General features: G+C 45.5%; 1 protein-coding gene across 1 annotated transcript in view; it reads right to left on the bottom strand.

Moving 5' to 3' along the window:
* IGLON5 (IgLON family member 5) overlaps positions 1–26789 on the bottom strand; it is a 384710-nt gene that overhangs the window by 31402 nt on the left and 326519 nt on the right. Inside the window, exons 4-5 of the mRNA XM_072154976.1 lie at positions 19729–19848; positions 5199–5330 (exon numbers count right to left, since the gene is read on the bottom strand). Coding sequence (XP_072011077.1) covers positions 5199–5330; positions 19729–19848 — 252 coding nt within the window. The remainder of the gene's footprint in view (positions 1–5198; positions 5331–19728; positions 19849–26789) is intronic.

Genomic DNA, 26789 nt, shown 5'->3' with positions numbered 1-26789 from the left:
TATGGTGAGTACTATAGAGCAGTATTATGTTGGACTCCTCTATATGGTGAGAACTATAGAGCAGTATTATGTTGGACTCCTCTATATGGTGAGTACTATAGAGCAGTATTATGTTGGACTCCTCTATATGGTGAGTACTATAGAGCAGTATTATGTTGGACTCCTCTATATGGTGAGGACTATAGAGCAGTATTATGTTGGACTCCTCTATATGGTGAGTACTATAGAGCAGTATTATGTTGGACTCCTCTATATGGTGAGTACTATAGAGCAGTATTATGTTGGACTCCTCTATATGGTGAGTACTATAGAGCAGTATTATGTTGGACTCCTCTATATGGTGAGTACTATAGAGCAGTATTATGTTGGACTCCTCTATATGGTGAGTACTATAGAGCAGTATTATGTTGGACTCCTCTATATGGTGAGGACTATAGAGCAGTATTATGTTGGACTCCTCTATATGGTGAGTACTATAGAGCAGTATTATGTTGGACTCCTCTATATGGTGAGGACTATAGAGCAGTATTATGTTGGACTCCTCTATATGGTGAGTACTATAGAGCAGTATTATGTTGGACTCCCCTATATGGTGAGTACTATAGAGCAGTATTATGTTGGACTCCTCTATATGGTGAGTACTATAGAGCAGTATTATGTTGGACTCCTCTATATGGTGAGTACTATAGAGCAGTATTATGTTGGACTCCTCTATATGGTGAGGACTATAGAGCAGTATTATGTTGGACTCCTCTATATGGTGAGTACTATAGAGCAGTATTATGTTGGAAACCTCTATATGGTGAGTACTATAGAGCAGTATTATGTTGGACTCCTCTATATGGTGAGTACTATAGAGCAGTATTATGTTGGACTCCTCTATATGGTGAGTACTATAGAGCAGTATTATGTTGGACTCCTCTATATGGTGAGTACTATAGAGCAGTATTATGTTGGACTCCTCTATATGGTGAGGACTATAGAGCAGTATTATGTTGGACTCCTCTATATGGTGAGTACTATAGAGCAGTATTATGTTGGACTCCTCTATATGGTGAGTACTATAGAGCAGTATTATGTTGGACTCCTCTATATGGTGAGGACTATAGAGCAGTATTATGTTGGACTCCTCTATATGGTGAGTACTATAGAGCAGTATTATGTTGGACTCCTGTATATGATGAGTACTATAGAGCAGTATTATGTTGTACTCCTCTATATGGTGAGTACTATAGAGCAGTATTATGTTGGACTCCTCTATCTGGTGAGTACTATAGAGCAGTATTATGTTGGACTCCTCTATATGGTGAGGACTATAGAGCAGTATTATGTTGGACTCCTCTATCTGGTGAGTACTATAGAGCAGTATTATGTTGGACTCCTGTATATGGCGAGTACTATAGAGCAGTATTATGTTGGACTCCTCTATATGGTGAGTACTATAGCGCAGTATTATGTTGGACTCCTCTATATGGTGAGTACTATAGCGCAGTATTATGTTGGACTCCTCTATATGGTGAGTACTATAGAGCAGTATTATGTTGGACTCCTCTATATGGTGAGTACTATAGAGCGGTATTATGCTGGACTCCTCTATATGGTGAGTACTATAGCGCAGTATTATGTTGGACTCCTCTATATGGTGAGTACTATAGAGCAGTATTATGCTGGACTCCTCTATATGGTGAGTACTATAGAGCAGTATTATGTTGGTTACAATTGTAGCGATATTTTCTCGTGTTCCGCTGAATTATTGATTCCCGTTTTCGCTGTGTGAATGTTTTTGCCACCTCCGAAGTAAAATATGATATTTACATTGTAACTACGACTTTTATTTTCCTTAATGCCCTTAATAGGTTTCCCGCGGGACGGGAACGCCACAAAGCGCCGTGCGTTTTTCAGCGCTGGGATTGCAGGCGACCGCTGCTTTGTGTCGTGTGATAGAGACAGATCTGGCAATGAGGCCGTTGCTATCGCTATCTATGGCTCCGGGAAGCCGCGGCACTGACATATATGGCTGAGCGCTGGTGGCGGCTGCGCCCGCTTATTGTAATCCGCCCTTTTATGTGCTTTATGTCGCCATTACGCTCCGTTTTATGATTTCAGGCGCGTTATGTATAAATAATACAGGGGTTTTATTCCCCACGGGCGATGCGACACCATCCCGCCTTAAAAACACGAAAAATAAGGATCTAGCGAAAAGATTTTTGACGCTGGGTGATTTATCAGATAAATTTGGGTAAAGGGGGGGGGGTGCAGGAAATTGGGTGTAAAGATGAAATAAGTTGTGTCTACTTGTGCAGGGAAAACTATGGAACCTTATTATATCATAATATAAATACATGGGTCTCTCTAGGACCCAGGAGAAAGCTGCCTTCTTAAAGCTAAGCCAGTGTTATGTATTGTCCCTGGAGAGATGTGTAATCATACCTCACACTGCTGTGCTCTGTGCTCTCTGCAGCCAGTGTTATGTATTGTCCCTGGAGAGATGTGTAATCAGACCTCACACTGCTGTGCTCTGTGCTCTCTGCAGCCAGTGTTATGTATTGTCCCTGGAGACATGTGTAATCATACCTCACACTGCTGTGCTCTGTGCTCTCTGCAGCCAATGTTATGTATTGTCCCTGGAGAGATGTGTAATCTACCTCACACTGCTGTGCTCTGTGCTATCTGCAGCCAGTGTTATGTACTGTCCCTGGAGAGATGTGTAATCAGACCTCACACTGCTGTGCTCTGTGCTCTCTGCAGCCAGTGTTATGTATTGTCCCTGGAGAGATGTGTAATCAGACCTCACACTGCTGTGCTCTGTGCTCTCTGCAGCCAGTGTTATGTATTGTCCCTGGAGACATGTGTAATCATACCTCACACTGCTGTGCTCTGTGCTCTCTGCAGCCAATGTTATGTATTGTCCCTGGAGAGATGTGTAATCTACCTCACACTGCTGTGCTCTGTGCTATCTGCAGCCAGTGTTATGTACTGTCCCTGGAGAGATGTGTAATCAGACCTCACACTGCTGTGCTCTGCGCTCTCTGCAGCCAGTGTTATGTATTGTCCCTGGAGAGATGTGTAATCAGACATCACACTGCTGTGCTCTGTGCTCTCTGCAGCCAGTGTTATGTATTGTCCCTGGAGAGATGTGTAATCAGACCTCACACTGCTGTGCTCTGTGCTCTCTGCAGCCAGTGTTATGTACTGTCCCTGGAGAGATGTGTAATCAGACCTCACACTGCTGTGCTCTGTGCTCTCTGCAGCCAGTGTTATGCATTGTCCCTGGAGTGATGTGTAATCAGACCTCACACTGCTGTGCTCTGTGCTCTCTGCAGCCAGTGTTATGTACTGTCCCTGGAGAGATGTGTAATCATACCTCACACTGCTGTGCTCTGTGCTCTCTGCAGCCAGTGTTATGTATTGTCCCTGGAGAGATGTGTAATCAGACATCACACTGCTGTGCTCTGAGCTCTCTGCAGCCAGTGTTATGTATTGTCCCTGGAGAGATGTGTAATCAGACCTCACACTGCTGTGCTCTGTGCTCTCTGCAGCCAGTGTTATGTACTGTCCCTGGAGAGATGTGTAATCAGACCTCACACTGCTGTGCTCTGTGCTCTCTGCAGCCAGTGTTATGCATTGTCCCTGGAGTGATGTGTAATCAGACCTCACACTGCTGTGCTCTGTGCTCTCTGCAGCCAGTGTTATGTACTGTCCCTGGAGACATGTGTAATCATACCTCACACTGCTGTGCTCTGTGCTCTCTGCAGCCAGTGTTATGTATTGTCCCTGGAGAGATGTGTAATCATACCTCACACTGCTGTGCTCTGTGTGCTCTGCAGCAAGTGTTATGTATTGTCCCTGGAGAGATGTGTAATCAGGCCTCTCACTGCTGTGCTCTGTGCTCTCTGCAGCCAGTGTTATGTATTGTCCCTGGAGAGATGTGTAATCAGACCTCACACTGCTGTGCTCTGTGCTCTCTGCAGCCAGTGTTATGTATTGTCCCTGGAGAGATGTGTAATCAGACCTCACACTGCTGTGCTCTGTGCTCTCTGCAGCCAGTGTTATGTATTATTCCTGGAGAGATGTGTAATCAGACCTCACACTGCTGTGCTCTGCGCTCTCTGCAGCCAGTGTTATGTACTGTCCCTGGAGAGATGTGTAATCAGACCTCACACTGCTGTGCTCTGTGCTCTTTGCAGCCAGTGTTATGTATTGTCCCTGGAGTGATGTGTAATCAGACCTCACACTGCTGTGCTCTGCGCTCTCTGCAGCCAGTGTTATGTACTGTCCCTGGAGACATGTGTAATCATACCTCACACTGCTGTGCTCTGTGCTCTCTGCAGCCAGTGTTATGTATTGTCCCTGGAGTGATGTGTAATCAGACCTCACACTGCTGTGCTCTGCGCTCTCTGCAGCCAGTGTTATGTACTGTCCCTGGAGACATGTGTAATCATACCTCACACTGCTGTGCTCTGTGCTCTCTGCAGCCAGTGTTATGTATTGTCCCTGGAGAGATGTGTAATCATACCTCACACTGCTGTGCTCTGTGTGCTCTGCAGCCAGTGTTATGTATTGTTCCTGGAGAGATGTGTAATCAGACCTCACACTGCTGTGCCCTGTGCTCTCTGCAGCCAGTGTTATGTAGTGTCCCTGGAGAGATGTGTAATCAGACCTTTGTGTATGTAGTTAGTAGCAGCAGGACTGTGAAATATGGATTTATATTCCAGTAATATAGATTTTCCTCACACTGCTTTGCTCTTTGTATAAAACTTTTCCACAGTTCATCCCATTTTACCGAGAGCAGAGGGAAGAAACGGTGGTGCAGTTTAATGCACAGATCTAAGAGCACAGCAGTGTGAGGTTACGCTAAAATACTGGACGTGCCCCCAATTCACCTGCAGATCTAGGAATATAAATCCATATATCACAGCTCTGCTGCTACTAACAACATACACAAAAGTATGATTAAACTCTCTCCAGGGACAGTACCTGACACTGCCTGCAGAGAGCACAGAGCACAGCAGTGTGAGGACCACCCCAGTGCAGTGGGCAGAGCTGCAATCTTGGAACATAAGACTATATTTCACAATCCTGCTGCTACTAACAACATACAGATCTCTCTAGGGACAATATCTAACACTGCCTGCAGAGAGCACAGAGCACAGCAGTGTGAGGACACACCCCAGCGTACCCCCATGTCCAGTACTCACAGTTGACTGTGATCATCACTTTCTTGCTGTCGGGCATGGACACTCCATTGGACGTGATGCACTCATATTCTCCCGCCTGTTGCCGGTTGATTTCCGTGATCTCCAAGAGTTCTCCCTCGCTGGAAAATCCTTCTGTGGGGTGAAGGTGGGAGGGAGAAGTTTGGGGGAGGGGCAGGAATGAGGGTAAGGGGGTAGGAATGAAAGACAAACACACACTTACAACACAGAAACACAACATGAAAGTTATCACCTCCGCTGACACTGAAGATAGACAATATGTCTCCTACAAGTCTAGGGGGCCACACTCCGGGATGTGGGGATCCAGACACTGTCCGGGGGGTTCATAGCAATCAGCTGTCAGACTGGAAATCCTAGGGTCAACACATAAAGGTATCCTGGAGGTCTATCTACCATGAACCCTTAGAAGATATACCCTAGTAGCTCTTTGGTTTGGTTGGTCTTCAAGATCCCTGCAGTTGTTGTCTTAGATCAGGGGCCCACCGGGTAATCCTCTGGCACCCAGGTGGGTCAATCCAACCCTGCACCTAACCTTCCATTAAAGGTTTCAATGCTTAGGGCACCAAATAGAAATTCAGACCACTTGACACTACCACAGTCCACCCCAAGGTAATGGAGGACCTAGTGTCCATCCTGTTGACCAATTTTTATCAACATCTACCCATAGAGAACTCTTTCTTAGGTTCTCACCTCCCTAAGACAACCAGGTGGTTACCAATTTCAGTTGGAGTCCTCTACTCCATGGACCATATAGCAGGTCCATCAATCTTCTCTATGGTATGAATACCCTCAATAACCCCCATGAAGACCAAATCTGACCAGGGGTTCTCATCATTCAAGGACAACCAGGTTGCCACCATTATGAGTTGGAGTCTTTTACTCCATGGCCCTAGAACGAGTCAATCAATCTTCTCTATGGTATGAATACCCTCAATAACGTCCCTGAAGACCACATCTGACCAAGGGTGCAATCCACATGAAGTCTGGATGGAGACGTGATGTTCTCCAAGCATTACAAAAACGTGCAATTGAGTCATCTTCTGGTAGACCCAACCACAGCCCCTCCTCCATGCCCAAGGTCATGGAGGACCCAGTGTTCACCCTGTTGAGCCCTTTTTTACCAATACCTGCCGTAGAGAAGTCTTGCTCAGGTTCTCACCACCCAGTGACAACCAGGAAGCCACCATCATGAGTTGGAGTCTTCTACTCCATAAACCACATAGCAGGTCCATCAATCTTCTCTATGGTATGAGACCATCTACCCAGACCCTAAATATTATGAATTCATTTTAGGTTAAAGGGTTTCTCCACTTTAGACTATGTCTATTGTACATCGTATGGAATTCCTTTTAAGTTTGTCTCTATAGAAAATTCCATCTGTGAGGAAACTCACAGGAAGTGCTCCATTCCCTGCAGCGCCACCACAGGGGTAATGAGGTATAACATTGTGACCATTACCATCAATGTAATGGAGGACAGGACGGGTCCTCCGGAGTCACCTAGCGGCACCGATCCCTTACAGTTTCCATTGTTCAGGAGGTCACGTCACACGTGCCGCCCGCCCCCCATCAATCTGTCGCTACCCCGCGGTGACAGTAGCCAGGGTTCAGCATATGCCGGGTAGTCACCGGGTTCGGAGGGGACGGTATCAATGTTGCCGGGGGGACTCGCTACATTGTATATAATTACACATTTCTAACGCTAATGATCAATTCTGTAAATATTTATGTGAAAATTTCAAAAAACATCTTCATTTCTGAGGCGCCGGTGACAGTGATGTTCCGCGTTGCTGTGGAAACTTTGGAGAAGGTGGCAGCGCCTCGCCCTCTTAAGTTCTACGAGCAGCGGGAACATATGGCGGGATTAGGCTGTTTTGATGAATTTCAGAGAAGTAAATGGAGAAAGAACCTTTTCCAAGTACAGAGGAGGCGGCTGATTGTAGCTGCAGGAAGGCGAAAAATGGGTTCACAATTCAGGGTTACAATGTGTGGAGTCCTCACACTGCTGTGCTCTGTGCACAAGATGACCCCATTCCCTCAGTGACGGTTGTAGCATTCAGGCAGAATGTACAAGACAGGAGGTATGAGGTACAAGGCAGGAGGTATGAGGTACAAGACAGGAGGTATGAGGTACAAGGCAGGAGGTATGAGGTACAAGACAGAAGTACAAGAGAGGAGGTATGAGGTACAAGGCAGAAGTACAAGAGAGGAGGTATGAGGTACAAGACAGGAGGTATGAGGTACAAGACAGGAGGTATGAGGTACAAGACAGAAGTACAAGACAGGAGGTATGAGGTACAAGAGAGGAGGTAAGAGGTACAAGGCAGAAGTACAAGAGAGGAGGTATGAGGTACAAGAGAGGAGGTATGAGGTACAACGCAGGAGGTATGAGGTACAAGGCAGAAGTACAAGAGAGGAGGTATGAGGTACAAGAGAGGAGGTAAGAGGTACAAGGCAGAAGTACAAGAGAGGAGGTATGAGGTACAAGAGAGGAGGTATGAGGTACAACGCAGGAGGTAAGAGGTACAAGGCAGGAGGTAAGAGGTACAAGGCAGTAGTACAAGAGAGGAGGTATGAGGTACAAGGCAGGAGGTATGAGGTACAAGACAGAAGTACAAGACAGGAGGTATGAGGTACAAGACAGGAGGTATGAGGTACAAGACAGGAGGTATGAGGTACAAGGCAGGAGGTATGAGGTACAAGGCAGAAGTACAAGGCAGGAGGTTTGAGGTACAAGGCAGAAGTACAAGGCAGGAGGTTTGAGGTACAAGACAGGAGGTATGAGGTACAAGACAGGAGGTAAGAGGTACAAGGCAGTAGTACAAGAGAGGAGGTATGAGGTACAAGGCAGGAGGTATGAGGTACAAGGCAGGAGGTAAGAGGTACAAGGCAGAAGTACAAGAGAGGAGGTATGAGGTACAACGCAGGAGGTAAGAGGTACAAGGCAGTAGTACAAGAGAGGAGGTATGAGGTACAAGGCAGGAGGTATGAGGTACAAGGCAGGAGGTAAGAGGTACAAGGCAGGAGGTAAGAGGTACAAGGCAGTAGTACAAGAGAGGAGGTATGAGGTACAAGGCAGGAGGTATGAGGTACAAGACAGAAGTACAAGACAGGAGGTATGAGGTACAAGACAGGAGGTATGAGGTACAAGACAGGAGGTTTGAGGTACAAGGCAGAAGTACAAGACAGGAGGTATGAGGTACAAGACAGAAGTACAAGGCAGGAGGTTTGAGGTACAAGACAGGAGGTATGAGGTACAAGACAGGAGGTATGAGGTACAAGGCAGAAGTACAAGGCAGGAGGTATGAGGTACAAGGCAGGAGGTAAGAGGTACAAAGCAGAAGTACAAGAGAGGAGGTATGAGGTACAAGGCAGGAGGTATGAGGTACAAGACAGTAGTACAAGAGAGGAGGTATGAGGTACAAGACAGTAGTACAAGAGAGGAGGTATGAGGTACAAGACAGTAGTACAAGAGAGGAGGTATGAGGTACAAGGCAGAAGTACAAGGCAGGAGGTAAGAGGTACAAGGCAGGATGTAGGAGGTACAAGGCATAAAGTATGGGGTACAAGGCAGGAGGCACAGTTCAGGCCATTTTCTTGTGGGGTCTATCCATGATTCTGGGGTCTCTCTGCGGCAGTAACGCTCCGATATGCCGGAATGTTCTAGATATTCTGCACCGTGTATTCGGGCACAGGGACAATCATGTGTATAATACGGGGGGAGGAGACTGAGTGTATGAGAGGAGAGCGGAAGATCCAGGGCGAGAAATTGAGATGAACAATGATGGAAACTAATACCGACAGCAAAGCTACAGCGAGGAGAAGATGTGACTGCACTAAGACAGGATGAGCAGGGGGCGCCACCGAGCAGAGGAGAGGGGCTCTGCAATGTGACAAATACATCTGATAACGTCACAAGAGGAGAAGGCACAGGGAAATAGAACAGAATTTATACTGATACAGAGTTCAAAATCCTCTGCTCAAGAGATTACTACATACTGTATACACACCACCACTAGGGGGAGCTCAGGAGATTACTACATACTGTATATACAGCCACCACTAGGAGGAGCTCAGGAGATTACTGCATACTGTATATACACCACCACTAGGGGGAGCTCAGGAGATTACTACATACTGCATATACAGCCACCACTAGGAGGAGCTCAGGAGATTAATACATATTGTATATACAGCCACCACTAGGGGGAGCTCAGGGGATTACTACATACTGTATATACACCACCACTAGGGGGAGCTCAGGAGATTACTACATACTGTATATACAGCCACCACTAGGGGGAGCTCAGGAGATTACTACATACTGTATATACAGCCACCACTAGGGGGAGCTCAGGAGATTACTACATACTGTATATACACCACCACTAGGAGGAGCTCAGGAGATTACTACATACTGTATATACAGACACCACTAGGGGGAGCACAGGAGATTACTACATACTGTATATACAGCCACCACTAGCTCAGGAGATTACTATATACTGTATATACAGCCACCACTCGGAGGAGCTCAGGAGATTACTACATATTGTATATACAGCCACCACTAGGAGGAGCTCAGGAGATTACTACATACTGTATATACAGACACCACTAGGGGGAGCACAGGAGATTACTACATATTGTATATACAGCCACCACTAGGGAGAGCTCAGAAGATTACTATATATTGTATATACAGCCACCACTAGGAGGAGCTCAGGAGATTACTACATACTGTATATACAGCCACCACTAGGGGGAGCTCAGGAGATTACTACATACTGTATATACAGCCACCACTAGGGGGAGCTCAGGAGATTACTACATACTGTATATACAGCCACCACTAGGGGGAGCTCAGGAGATTACTACATACTGTATATACAGCCACCACTAGGGGGAGCTCAGGAGATTACTACATACTGTATATACAGCCACCACTAGGAGGAACTTAGGAGATTACTACATATTGTATATACAGCCACCACTAGAGGGAGCTCAGGTGATTACTACATACTGTATATACAGCCACCACTAGGGGGTGCTCAGCTACATACTGTATATACAGCCACCACTAGGGGGAGCTCAGGAGATCACTACATACTGTATATACAGCCACCACTAGGGGGAGCTCAGGAGATTACTGCATAATGCATATACACCACCACTAGGAGGAGCTCAGGAGATTACTGCATACTGTATATACAGCCACCACTAGAGGGCGCTCTGGAGATTACTACATACTGTATATACAGCCACCACTAGGGGGAGCTCAGGAGATTACTACATACTGTATATACAGCCACCACTAGAGGGCGCTCAGGAGATTACTATATACTGAATATACAGCCACCACTAGAGGGCGCTCAGGAGATTACTACATACTGTATATACAGCCACCACTAGGGGGAGCTCGGGATATTACTACATACTGTATATACAGCCACCACTAGAGGGCGCTCAGGAGATTACTATATACTGTATATACAGCCACCACTAGGAGGAGCTCAGGAGATTACTACATACTGTATATACAGCCACCACTAGGAGGAGCTCAGGAGATTACTACATAATGTATATACAGCCACCACTAGGGGGAGCTCAGGAGATTACTACATACTGTATATACAGCCACCACCAGGGGGAGCTCAGGAGATTACTACATACTGTATATACAGCCACCACTAGGGGGAGCTCAGGAGATTACTACATACTGTATATACAGCCACCACTAGGAGGAGCTCAGGAGATTACTACATACTGTATATACAGCCACCACTAGGGGGAGCTCAGGGGATTACTACATACTGTATATACAGTCACCACTAGGGGGGTCTTAGGAGATTACAAAATACTGTATATACAGCAACACTAGAGGGCACTCAGGAGATTACTACATACTGTATATACAGCCACCACTAGGAGGAGCTCAGGAGATTACTACATACTGTATATACACCACCACTAGGAGGAGCTCAGGAGATTACTACATACTGTATATACACCACCACTAGGGGGAGCTCAGGAGATTACTACATACTGTATATACAGCCACCACTAGGGGGAGCTCAGGAGATTACTACATACTGTATATACACCACCACTAGAGGGAGCTCAGGAGATTACTACATAATGTATATACAGCCACCACTAGGGGAGTTCGGGAGATTACTACATACTGTATATACAGCCACCACTAGGGGGAGCTCAGGAGATTACTACATACTGTATATACAGCCACCACTAGGGGTTTTTTAGGAGATTACAAAATACTGTATATACAGCAACACTAGAGGGCGCTCAGGAGATTACAAAATACTGTATATACAGCCCCACTAGGAGGAGCTCAGGAGATTACTACAGACTGTATATACAGTCACCACTAGGGGGAGCTCAGGAGATTACTACATACTGTATATACAGCCACCACTAGGAGGAGCTCAGGAGATTACTACATACTGTATATACAGCCACCACTAGAGGGAGCTCAGGAGATTACTACATACTGTATATACACCACCACTAAGGGGAGCTCAGGAGATTACTACATACTGTATATACAGCCACCACTAGGAGGAGCTCAGGAGATTACTACATACTGTATATACAGCCACCACTAGGGAGAGCTCAGGAGATTACTACATACTGTATATACAGCCACCAATAGGGGGAGCTAAGGAGACTACTACATACTGTATATACAGTAAGGGGAGCTCAGGAGATTACTACATATTGTATGTACACCACCACTAGGGGGAGCTCAGGAGATTACTACATACTGTATATACACCACCACTAAGGGGAGCTCAGGAGATTACTACATACTGTATATACACCACCACTAGGGGGAGCTCAGGAGATTACTACATACTGTATATACAGCCACCACTAGGGGGAGCTCAGGAGATTACTACATACTGTATATACACCACCACTCGAGGGAGCTCAGGAGATTACTACATAATGTATGTACAGCCACCACTAGGGGAGTTCGGGAGATTACTACATACTGTATATACAGCCACCACTAGGGGGAGCTCAGGAGATTACTACATACTGTATATACACCACCACTAGGAGGAGCTCAGGAGATTACTACATACTGTATATACAGCCACCACTAGGGGGAGCTCAGGAGATTACTACATACTGTATATACAGCCACCAATAGGGGGAGCTCAGGAGATTACTACATACTGTATACACACCACCACTAGAGGGAGCTCAGGAGATTACTACATAATGTATATACAGCCACCACTAGGGGAGTTCGGGAGATTACTACACACTGTATATACAGCCACCACTAGGGGGAGCTCAGGAGATTACTACATACTGTATATACAGCCACCACTAGGGGGTTTTTAGGAGATTACAAAATACTGTATATACAGCAACACTAGAGGGCGCTCAGGAGATTACAAAATACTGTATATACAGCCCCACTAGGAGGAGCTCAGGAGATTACTACAGACTGTATATACAGTCACCACTAGGGGGAGCTCAGGAGATTACTACATACTGTATATACAGCCACCACTAGGAGGAGCTCAGGAGATTACTACATACTGTATATACAGCCACCACTAGAGGGAGCTCAGGAGATTACTACATACTGTATATACACCACCACTAAGGGGAGCTCAGGAGATTACTACATACTGTATATACAGCCACCACTAGGAGGAGCTCAGGAGATTACTACATACTGTATATACAGCCACCACTAGGGAGAGCTCAGGAGATTACTACATACTGTATATACAGCCACCAATAGGGGGAGCTAAGGAGACTACTACATACTGTATATACACCACCTCTAGGGGGAGCTCAGGAGATTACTACATACTGTATATACACCACCACTAAGGGGAGCTCAGGAGATTACTATATACTGTATATACAGCCACCACCAGAGGGAGCTCAGGAGATTACTACATACTGTATATACAGCCACCACTAGGAGGAGCTCAGGAGATCACTATATACTGTATATACAGCCACCACCAGGGGGAGCTCAGGAGATTACTACATACTGTATATACAGCCACCACTAGGAGGAGCTCAGGAGATTACTACATACTGTATATGCACCACCACTAGGAGGAGCTCAGGAGATTACTACATACTGTATATACACCACCACTAGGGGGAGCTCAGGAGATTACTACATACTGTATATACAGCCACCACTAGGGGGAGCTCAGGAGATTACTACATACTGTATATACACCACCACTAGAGGGAGCTCAGGAGATTACTACATAATGTATATACAGCCACCACTAGGGGGTTTTTAGGAGATTACAAAATACTGTATATACAGCAACACTAGAGGGCGCTCAGGAGATTACAAAATACTGTATATACAGCCCCACTAGGAGGAGCTCAGGAGATTACTACAGACTGTATATACAGTCACCACTAGGGGGAGCTCAGGAGATTACTACATACTGTATATACAGCCACCACTAGGAGGAGCTCAGGAGATTACTACATACTGTATATACAGCCACCACTAGAGGGAGCTCAGGAGATTACTACATACTGTATATACACCACCAATAAGGGGAGCTCAGGAGATTACTACATACTGTATATACAGCCACCACTAGGAGGGGCTCAGGAGATTACTACATACTGTATATACACCACCACTAGGGGGAGCTCAGGAGATTACTACATACTGTATATACAGCCACCACTAGGGGGAGCTCAGGAGATTACTACATACTGTATATACAGCCACCACTAGGAGGAGCTCAGGAGATTACTACATACTGTATATACAGCCACCACTAGGAGGAGCTCAGGAGATTACTACATACTGTATATACAGCCACCACTAGAGGGAGCTCTGGAGATTACTACATACTGTATATACAGCCACCACTAGGGGGAGCTCAGGAGATTACTACATACTGTATATACAGCCACCACTAGGAGGAGCTCAGGAGATTACTACATACTGTATATACAGCCACCACTAGGGAGAGCTCAGGAGATTACTACATACTGTATATACAGCCACCACTAGGGAGAGCTCAGGAGATTACTACATACTGTATATACAGCCACCAATAGGGGGAGCTCAGGAGACTACTACATACTGTATATACAGTAAGGGGAGCTCAGGAGATTACTACATACTGTATATACACCACCACTAAGGGGAGCTCAGGAGATTACTACATACTGTATATACACCACCACTAAGGGGAGCTCAGGAGATTACTATATACTGTATATACACCACCACTAGGAGGAGCTCTGGAGATTACTACATACTGTATATACAGCCACCACTAGGGGGAGCTCAGGAGATTACTATATATTGTATATACAGCCACCACTAGGGGGAGCTCAGGAGATTACTACATACTGTATATACAGCCACCACCAGAGGGAGCTCAGGAGATTACTACATACTGTATATACAGCCACCACTAGGAGGAGCTCAGGAGATCACTATATACTGTATATACAGCCACCACCAGGGGGAGCTCAGGAGATTACTACATACGATAGGTAGTAGGAGGTTTTTTAGGAGATTACTACGTATGTATCTATGTATGTATGTATGTATGTATGTATGTATGTATGTATGTCTGTATGTTAGGGTATGAATAGTTTTAGTGTTTAAACAGAATGCAGAATGTTCTCCCTAGTGGTGGCTGCAGGTAGCACAGGGGCTTGTGTTCAGGGTATTTGAAGCTTTGTATTTCTTAATCACCTCTGTGAGGAAGTAACTGTTCTCCTTATGAATAAGGCCTCCTTATAGGTGTGTGGAGACTTACAGCCATTGTTCCACTCGCAGATTCTGGGAAATATACAAATACGATTTCCAGGATGAGTTAAGGGAAATATTGCCCCCTTACCATCAAGCATGACTTTTGGGAAGCCTATGGTCATGATGTGGGATTAAAGGGGTTGTCCGACACCAAGTAAAAACAGTGAGGTGGCTGGGTGCAAGGCTGCATAAAAAAATAAACCGGTCCCCTCTGGTGTGCCGCAGTGCTCCCTCCATGTGCGCTCCTGTTCCGGAGCTTCCGGATGGTGACGGTTGGGTGTGCCGCTGGCTGGATGATGTGCCCTTGGACACCGGAAGGGACCCAGCAGGTAAGTACATGTTTTTTTAATGCAGTCTCCAAGACCGCCAGGGGACCACCTCAGTATTTTGACTTGGTCTTGGACAACCCCATTAAAGCGACACCAGCAGATCTATTCCAGAAGGAACGGGTTCCCAGCTGTAGACAGAGCTGTTGCATCTCATCAGTGCAGTGCAGGGTGAGAGGCTTGTGACCTGGGTCAGGAAGTAAGAGCTCTCCTATTAATGCTGCAGGTTAATGAGGAGCTGCTACACCAGAACCGCCCCGGTCCATTATGTGAGGATACACAGTTATCGCTTTGATGAATAAGCGTTCATAAGGGAAGTGACTGGAAGTGATAGTGTTAATGGCGCTCCTCCTGCAGCTGGGGGGGGGGGCTCCCTTATTCTTGGCGCTTGTGACTTCCTGGCGAGGCTGACTCCATACATCAACGTCAGTGCGGGGGATGATGTATCCGTCTTGTGCGCGGCTCTCATACATCAGGGGCGAGATGGTCGGCTGATAATGTATGGATATAATGTATCAGCGCGCCGCTGTCTACCTGCTGATGTATAGGGCCCCTCCTGTCATAGCCAGGCCTGGGATCTGTATGACCTCCTATAGTCACCCTGCTGGGGTGCAGGTATCATGCCCCTATCATCGCCCCAATGTGGGAAAATTCGACAAATTTTGGCTTTCATATAAACCGAGTAGTGAAATTTCACAGTAAGTTTTCTGCAGAATCCAATGTGATTGTATCCTAATACATTTACCTATAAATGTGTCCTATTGGCCTAGACAAAGCAGCTCTAGAACTTATTCTGAAGCGATCCAATATATAACAGACTCCTCTACATAGAACTTTTCACTACATCTGTATTAATCTAGAACATCCTGCAGTGATCAAGAACTTAGACCAAGGGTGTATATACACATATATATAGATGTAGCTGCCTTCTCTATACTGTGCACTGATAGCATGAGAGCAGAACCTGCAGTGACCCAGATCCCAGCTTTATGTACAACATACAATGCACTGATCTAGAACACAGATCTGTATAGAATGGCAATGTTCTAGAATATACTAAATACAGACTAAATCACACCGAATTCTGCACTATACACTGCTGCATGAATCTAGAGCTTTATAGTCTGATCTAATACACAGATAAATCAGACTTCTCTATACAGAAACCTGCACTTATATAGAACTACATTGACCTGGAATATTCTCTAAAATTACCGATCTTACTTCTGTGCAGCATTGCTCTGATCAACCAGACAACACTCTCACCTACACAGCACATGGCATTGCACACCATGGCATTTCTGCATTATTTGTATACACTTTAAAGGGAACCTGTCACCAGGAATGTGATTTTCAGTTGGTGACAGGTTCCAATAGCCACTGCTATGCTGATTTTAAAAATGCCTTTGTCAACATTCTGAATCATTTCAGTACCTTATATAAGTTTAGTTCACATTACCTGGCTCCCTGCCAGCAGCATGTTTTAAGTCCCTGCTCAATCCACATGATAGGATGTGGGGAGGGAGCTGGGTGACTGTGGAGGAGAGGAGACTGTGAAAAAGGCACGCAGGCTGCATCTGCCCCTCCCCCAGGACTCACTACATGCTGTTGGCAGGGAGCGAGGTAATGTGAATTAAGCTTATATAAAGTACTGAAATTATTCTGACAAAGGAATCAGCAGCACAGCACTAGGTTTTGGGACCGCTCACCAGCTAATACTGACATTCCTAAAGGGGTTTAGAAGTTAGTAGCCCTGCTTTGTATTTGTCTAATTACGCAGTAAAAAAGTGTCGGAAACTAGAAGTGTCGGGTGTCACAATCTGCGCCCAAATTGAGCAATGAAAAAAAAAAGTTTGAGTGAGGTTTTTGTGCTGCTCATACACAATAAATCTGGTGCAATTGCATGAATATAGTCCGGTACTGATCCGGAACACAGCAGGGTGTGATATTTATACATTTGGGTGCAGGGTGGTGCTATATTTTTCAGTGGGATGTAAGTTTGTAGCGCACTGAGGGCACTGAGAGGAAAGATTTAGGACTCCCTGGACCTGCTTATAGCTGCCCTCTCATATAGCCACAAATAGCGCCAAAAAACAAGTCATAAATATAGAAGCGGCAGAAAATTGTTGGATTCACAAGCAGCGGCACCAACATTTTGTGCACCAAAAATAGAACAAGTTGAGATTGTCAGAAATCACCAATATTGTGGGGCCGATACTTCATAAATTCAGGCGCAAGAGACGCAAAAAGGGAAAAAAAACACGGCCTGTTTTCGTTTGAAAGTCACTAATAAATACCCCCCTAGATCTCTGTGTTCTAGAATATAGTTTTGTACACAATGGGGGTCATTTACTAACACCGGCGTGTTACCAGAATATTTCCGATTTGCGCCGATTTTCTCTGAATTGCCCCGGGATGCGCATGTGATTGGTTTGTGGCGCATCGGCGCTGGCAGGCACGCAATGGAAATCGGGGGTGTGGCCGAACGAAAACCCGACGGATTCGGAAAAACCGCCGTATTTAAAAAAAAAAAATTGGTCGCACGGGCCATACTCACATGCACCACGATGAAGACAATGACATCCGGGGCATCTCGGCGGACTTCGGTGCAGCAGCGACACCTGGTGGACAACGGGCGCAGGACATTCATGAATCGCCGGAAGACCCGAACGCTCGTCATAGAAGCTGCCGCTGGAACGCGAATGGACCGGGTAAGTAAATGTGCCCCAATGTTTATGTCTCCGCCACCAATCCTCAATCTAGAACCAAAATTACTACTTACTATTATTCTACTCTAATCTAGAAAACTGCTCTGCACGCAATGCTGGATTATTACTACTATCACACAGCGGGTTATGTTCTAGGATTGGGATTATAAACTATACTAATTCCACCCTGTCTGTATAGCGTATCCTACTCCTTATAGACTATCAGAGGCTCTGGATCACTGCTGCTGCTCTGTTACTCAGTTCTGACCTAGAGCCAGGGGTGCACCATCCATGAGGCGAGTTGAGCCTTTCGCCTCAGGCAGCACCACCCAAAACAGGATGTGGAGGGGCAGCATCAGTCACCTGCTACCAAGGTAACCTAATATATAATTACTGGATGGGGCAAAGTGGGGGCCATTCTACATCTCACCTCAAGCAGCAGAAAGTTTATATTTCCCCCTGCCTAGAACCTGAGACCGCAGACACAGCATAACCCGCTCCTTATCTTATGGCCGCTCTAGACTTGTGTTCTCAGGCCGAGACGTCATCGCGCTGGAGATAAAACCCCGGGATCCATCCCTATGTGTCCTATTAATCCGCTCCAGCCCTGTGTACACGCCGCCTCTCGGAGCGCTAATATCCCATCACAGCTGCACCGCGCCCGCGTCTTGTGCTGATACCAAACACATTGTAGACGTGACAATATCCGACTAATCCACAATCCAGATGTGCAGACAATATGCCGGGGATCCGCACAATCCTGACAGCTCTATAGATCCAGGGCGGGAATGAATGGCGAATTATCCTCATTATTATCCACTCCACCATCATGGAACAGAGCGACGCATCCCAGCACAATGTAATCCGGTTATATTCAGTGCCGAGGAGAAACCTGGAGCACTACAACCCCCAACATGTCCCTAATACAATATATTCAACTCCATACATGGAACACTATCACTCCCATCATTATTCTCATACTACTCTTTATACTATAGGCAAAGAGCACTATGACCCCCAACATCACGACCACTGGATATGACTATAATACAATCTATTATACTCCATATAAAGAGCACTACAACCCCCAACATCTCCCTAATACAATACATTCAACTCCATACATGGAACACTATCACTCCCATCATTATTCTATTACTACTCTTTATAACATAGGAAAAGAGCACTATGACCCCCAACATCACCGACCACTGGAGATGACTATAATACAATCTATTATACTCCATATAAAGAGAACTACAACCCCCAACATCACTGACCACTGGACATGACTATAATACAATCTATTATACTCCATATAAAGAGAACTACAACCCCCAACATGTCCCTAATACAATATATTCAACTCCCAACATGGACCACTATCACTCCCATCATTATTCTCATACTACTGTTTATAACATAGGCAAAGAGCACTATGACCCCCAACATCACCGACCACTGGATATGACTATAATACAATCTATTATACTCAGAGCACTACAACCCCCAACATGACCTGACACTGGATATGACCGTAATTCAATTTATCGTACTCTACACATAGAGCACTACAACTCCCAACATGGCTATAATACCATTATTTTTAACCATTTAGTGACCCCTGCAGACCCTCATGGCACAGTGTGACCTGGGGTGACCTCAGTACGGGGGCGCCCTCACCTCTCATCTGCTTCCAGGTGACGGTCGGCTCTGGTTTCCCCACGGCCAGACACATGAGGTTGACGTTGCTCCCCTCGTTCACGGTGATGCTGGACGAGATGTTCACGATTCTCGCTGGAACTAGAGGAAAAATGACAACAGTTTTTTCAAAAGCATGAAAAATAGCGTTATAAAAAATAGACACTAAACTGTCCTGCAATGCCTCATGTTACCTGCAGAGGCGCTGTTGTCCACCAAATGATGGCAGTTGTTCAGGAAGTCTCCCATAAGGTGATCCCCCCAGGTGTTACTGGGGAGCAGCAGTATGGGGGGTGATTCCTTCACATGTAATGACACATTGTATCTCCTGACTTGTAATAATGTGTGAATGTTGCCCCCAGGACTGTTCTCTCACAATGTCGTCCCCCGCCCCCCAGAACCCGCTGCTGTTACCTCCTGATATACGGCTTCATAACTGGCTGACAAAAGAGGCATAAAAGACAATGATACAATAAAACAACAGCAAAGCGGCGGGATCCCAGCACATCATAATAGAGATAGAGCTCCTCCGAAATACTGAGACCGATACATCACTGAGGACACAATAGGGGGCGCTAATATCAGCAGGGGGCATCCTGGGGAAGCTTTATTACTACTGAGGGCATGATAGGGAGCACGATCACCAAGGGGGGCAACTGGGAAGCATTATTACTACTGGGGATAACATAGGGGGCACTATCACTTATAGGAACATGTGGTAAGCGTTATTACTACCGGGGATACCATAGGGGGCACTATCACTTATAGGAACATGTGGAAAGCGTTATTACTACTGGGGATAACATAGGGGGCACTATCACTTATAGGAACATGTGGGAAGCATTATTACTACTGGGGATACCATAGGGGGCACTATCACTTATGGGAACATGTGGGAAGTGTTATTACTACTGGGGATAACATAGGGGGCACTATCACTTATAGGAACATGTGGGAAGTGTTATTACTACTGGGGATAACATAGGGGGCACTATCACTTATAGGAACATGTGGGAAGCATTATTACTACTGGGGATAACATAGGGGGCACTATCACTTATAGGAACATGTGGGAAGTGTTATTACTACTGGGGATAACATAGGGGGCACTATCACTTATAGGAACATGTGGGAAGTGTTATTACTACTGGGGATAACATAGGGGGCACTATCACTTATAGGAACATGTGGGAAGCATTATTACTACTGGGGATAACATAGGGGGCACTATCACTTATAGGAACATGTGGGAAGCGTTATTACTACTGGGGATACCATAGGGGGCACTATCACTTATAGGAACATGTGGGAAGCGTTATTACTACTGGGGATACCATAGGGGGCACTATCACTTATAGGAACATGTGGGAAGCGTTATTACTACTGGGGATACCATAGGGGGCACTATCACTTATAGGAACATGTGGGAAGTGTTATTACTACTGGGGATACCATAGGGGGCACTATCACTAATAGGAACATGTGGGAAGTGTTATTACTACTGGGGATACCATAGGGGGCACTATCACTTATAGGAACATGTGGGAAGTGTTATTACTACTGGGGATACCATAGGGGGCACTATCACTTATAGGAACATGTGGGAAGTGTTATTACTACTGGGGATAACATAGGGGGCACTATCACTTATGGGAACATGTGGGAAGTGTTATTACTACCGGGGATACCATAGGGGGCACTATCACTTATAGGAACATGTGGGAAGTGTTATTACTACAGGGGATACCATAGGGGGCACTATCACTTATAGGAACATGTGGGAAGCGTTATTACTACTGGGGATACCATAGGGGGCACTATCACTTATAGGAACATGTGGGAAGCGTTATTACTACTGGGGATACCATAGGGGGCACTATCACTTATAGGAACATGTGGGAAGCGTTATTACTACTGGGGATACCATAGGGGGCACTATCACTTATAGGAACATGTGGGAAGTGTTATTACTACTGGGGATACCATAGGGGGCACTATCACTTATAGGAACATGTGGGAAGCGTTATTACTACTGGGGATACCATAGGGGGCACTATCACTTATAGGAACATGTGGGAAGCGTTATTACTACTGGGGATACCTTAGGGGGCAATATCACTTATAGGAACATGTGAGAAGCGTTATTACTACTGGGGATACCATAGGGGGCACTATCACTTATAGGAACATGTGGGAAGTGTTATTACTACTGGGGATACCATAGGGGGCACTATCACTAATAGGAACATGTGGGAAGTGTTATTACTACTGGGGATACCATAGGGGGCACTATCACTTATAGGAACATGTGGGAAGTGTTATTACTACTGGGGATACCATAGGGGGCACTATCACTTATAGGAACATGTGGGAAGTGTTATTACTACTGGGGATAACATAGGGGGCACTATCACTTATGGGAACATGTGGGAAGTGTTATTACTACCGGGGATACCATAGGGGGCACTATCACTTATAGGAACATGTGGGAAGTGTTATTACTACAGGGGATACCATAGGGGGCACTATCACTTATAGGAACATGTGGGAAGCGTTATTACTACTGGGGATACCATAGGGGGCACTATCACTTATAGGAACATGTGGGAAGCGTTATTACTACTGGGGATACCATAGGGGGCACTATCACTTATAGGAACATGTGGGAAGCATTATTACTATTGGGGATAACATAGGGAGCACGATCGCCAAGGGGGGCAACTGGGAAGCATTATTACTATTGGGGATAACATAGGGGGCACGATCACCAAGGGGGGCAACTGGGAAGCATTATTACTACTGGGGATACCATAGGGGGCACTATCACTTATAGGAACATGTGGGAAGCGTTATTACTACTGGTGATAACATAGGGGGCACTATCACTTATAGGAACATGTGGGAAGCGTTATTACTACTGGGGATACCATAGGGGGCACTATCACTTATAGGAACATGTGGGAAGCATTATTACTATTGGGGATAACATAGGGGGCACTATCACTTATAGGAACATGTGGGAAGTGTTATTAGTACTGGGGATACCATAGGGGGCACTATTACTTATAGGAACATGTGGGAAGCGTTATTAGTAATGGGGATACCATAGAGGGCACTATCACTTATAGGAACATGTGGGAAGTGTTATTACTACTGGGGATACCATAGGGGGCACTATCACTTATAGGAACATGTGGGAAGTGTTATTACTACTGGGGATAACATAGGGGGCACTATCACTTATAGGAACATGTGGGAAGCTTTATTACTACTGGGGATAACATAGGGGGCACTATCACTTATAGGAACATGTGGGAAGCGTTATTACTACTGGGGATAACATAGGGGGCACTATCACTTATAGGAACATGTGGGAAGCGTTATTACTACTGGGGATACCATAGGGGGCACTATCACTTATAGGAACATGTGGGAAGTGTTATTACTACTGGGGATACCATAGGGGGCACTATCACTTATAGGAACATGTGGGAAGTGTTATTACTACTGGGGATAACATAGGGGGCACTATCACTTATGGGAACATGTGGGAAGTGTTATTACTACCGGGGATACCATAGGGGGCACTATCACTTATAGGAACATGTGGGAAGTGTTATTACTACAGGGGATACCATAGGGGGCACTATCACTTATAGGAACATGTGGGAAGCGTTATTACTACTGGGGATACCATAGGGGGCACTATCACTTATAGGAACATGTGGGAAGCGTTATTACTACTGGGGATACCATAGGGGGCACTGTCACTTATAGGAACATGTGGGAAGCATTATTACTATTGGGGATAACATAGGGAGCACGATCGCCAAGGGGGGCAACTGGGAAGCATTATTACTATTGGGGATAACATAGGGGGCACCATCACCAAGGGGGGCAACTGGGAAGCATTATTACTACTGGGGATACCATAGGGGGCACTATCACTTATAGGAACATGTGGGAAGCGTTATTACTACTGGTGATAACATAGGGGGCACTATCACTTATAGGAACATGTGGGAAGCGTTATTACTACTGGGGATACCATAGGGGGCACTATCACTTATAGGAACATGTGGGAAGCATTATTACTATTGGGGATAACATAGGGGGCACTATCACTTATAGGAACATGTGGGAAGTGTTATTAGTACTGGGGATACCATAGGGGGCACTATTACTTATAGGAACATGTGGGAAGCGTTATTAGTAATGGGGATACCATAGAGGGCACTATCACTTATAGGAACATGTGGGAAGTGTTATTACTACTGGGGATACCATAGGGGGCACTATCACTTATAGGAACATGTGGGAAGTGTTATTACTACTGGGGATACCATAGGGGGCACTATCACTTATAGGAACATGTGGGAAGTGTTATTACTACTGGGGATAACATAGGGGGCACTATCACTTATAGGAACATGTGGGAAGCTTTATTACTACTGGGGATAACATAGGGGGCACTATCACTTATAGGAACATGTGGGAAGCGTTATTACTACTGGGGATAACATAGGGGGCACTATCACTTATAGGAACATGTGGGAAGCGTTATTACTACTGGGGATACCATAGGGGGCACTATCACCTATAGGAACATGTGGGAAGCGTTATTACTACTGGTGATAACATAGGGGGCACTATCACTTATAGGAACATGTGGGAAGCGTTATTACTACTGGGGATACCATAGGGGGCACTATCACTTATAGGAACATGTTGGAAGCGTTATTACTACTGGGGATACCATAGGGGGCACTATCACTTATAGGAACATGTGGGAAGCGTTATTACTACTGGGGATACCATAGGGGGCACTATCACTTATAGGAACATGTGGGAAGCGTTATTACTACTGGGGATACCATAGGGGGCACTATCACTTATAGGAACATGTGGGAAGCGTTATTACTACTGGGGATACCATAGAGGGCACTACCACCAATGGGGGCACACTGGGAAGCATTATTACTATGGAAAACCCTAGAATGGTGGTTGCTGCACCTCTTAAAGGTGTATTCTGGGAATTTTCTGGGAATTTGGAGCAGGAAGAAGTCGTCATGTTGGACTGGGACATGTGGAGAAGGCAGGGAAGTCCGTGGAAGTCCACCAGTATATGGTCACTGTATGGTGGTGCAGTTATATGGTCACTATATATATATATATATATATATATATATATATATATATATGGTCATGTTATTTAGGACCTCTGTAAGGGGCTACTGGAGCATGGAGTAGCCGGAACTGAGGCTACAAGGGGCGGCTACTCCACGCCCTAGTAGCTTCTTTGGATCCTCCTACTTTGAGATCTTCAGCTGGCAGCTCCTGGTAGCTGCGTGCACTCGTCTGCGGAGTAGCTATCTTGTAGGAGGAGTATCCAAAGAAGCTACCAGGGCGTGGAGTAGCTTTAGCTCCGGCTACTCCACGCCCAAGTAGCCTCTTCCAGATATTTGCATATTAGGTGATTAAAAGATTTATAAAGTTACAGGCCACTCAAGGATTGTGCCAAAGGATCTACCTTAATAGGTAGATCTGATATGGTAGGTTTCCTTTGATGCTGGTTTTGTCATCCAGTATTTGCCTGGGTATTGTTGTATCTGCAGCTTATCCCTGTCTCTGTTCTGTAGGAACATCTGTACTTTCTAGCAGCATGTTACTTTGTATTTGGTGAGACATTCTGTGAAGTTTGTCTGTTGTCTAGTAGTCACTCATCACTTTCCTGTCTGATCTCTTGTAGTCACTCACCACTTTCCTGTCTGATCTCTTGTAGTCACTCACCACTTTCCTGTCTGATCTCTTGTAGTTACTCACCACTTTCCTGTCTGTTCTCTTGTAGTCACTCACCACTTTCCTGTCTGATCTCTTGTAGTTACTCACCACTTTCCTGTCTGTTCTCTTGTAGTCACTCACCACTTTCCTGTCTGTTCTCTTGTAGTCACTCACCACTTTCCTGTCTGTTCTCTTATGGTCACTCACCACTTTCCAGTCTGTTCTCTAGTAGTCACTCACCACTTTCCTGTCTGTTCTCTTGTAGTCACTCACCACTTTCCTGTCTGTTCTCTTGTAGTCACTCACCACTTTCCTGTCTGTTCTCTAGTAGTCACTCACCACTTTCCTGTCTGTTCTCTTGTAGTCACTCACCACTTTCCTGTCTGTTCTCTTGTAGTCACTCACCACTTTCCTGTCTGTTCTCTTGTAGTCACTCACCACTTTCCTGTCTGTTCTCTTCTAGTCACTCACCACTTTCCTGTCTGTTCTCTTGTAGTCACTCACCACTTTCCTGTCTGTTCTCTTGTGGTCACTCACCACTTTCCAGTCTGTTCTCTTGTAGTCACTCACCACTTTCCTGTCTCTTCTCTTGTAGTCACTCACCACTTTCCTGTCTGTTCTCTAGTAGTCACTCACCACTTTCCTGTCTGTTCTCTTGTAGTCACTCATCACTTTCCTGTCTGTTCTCTTGTAGTCACTCACCACTTTCCTGTCTGTTCTCTTGTAGTCACTCACCACTTTCCTGTCTGTTCTCTTGTAGTCACTCACCACTTTCCTGTCTGTTCTCTTGTAGTCACTCACCACTTTCCTGTCTGTTCTCTTGTAGTCACTCACCACTTTCCTGTCTGTTCTCTGGTAGTCACTCACCACTTTCCTGTCTATTCTCTTGCAGTCTCTCACCACTTTCCTGTCTGTTCTCTTGTAGTCACTCACCACTTTCCTGTCTGTTCTCTTGTAGTCACTCACCACTTTCCTGTCTGTTCTCTGGTAGTCACTCACCACTTTCCTGTCTATTCTCTTGCAGTCTCTCACCACTTTCCTGTCTGTTCTCTTGTAGTCTCTCACCACTTTCCTGTCTGATCTCTTGTAGTCTCTCACCACTTTCCTGTCTGATCTCTTGTAGTCACTCACTACTCTCCAGTCTGTTCTCTTGTAGTCACTCACCACTTTCCAGTCTGTTCTCTTGTAATCACTCACCACTTTCCTGTCTGTTCTCTTGTAGTCACTCACCACTTTCCTGTCTGTTCTCTTGTAGTCACTCA

This window comes from Engystomops pustulosus, chromosome 6, assembly GCF_040894005.1.
Source record: "Engystomops pustulosus chromosome 6, aEngPut4.maternal, whole genome shotgun sequence".
Taxonomy (NCBI): domain Eukaryota; kingdom Metazoa; phylum Chordata; class Amphibia; order Anura; family Leptodactylidae; genus Engystomops; species Engystomops pustulosus.
Note: the sequence above shows the minus strand (reverse complement) of the source record. Positions and strands in the feature narration are given on the sequence as shown.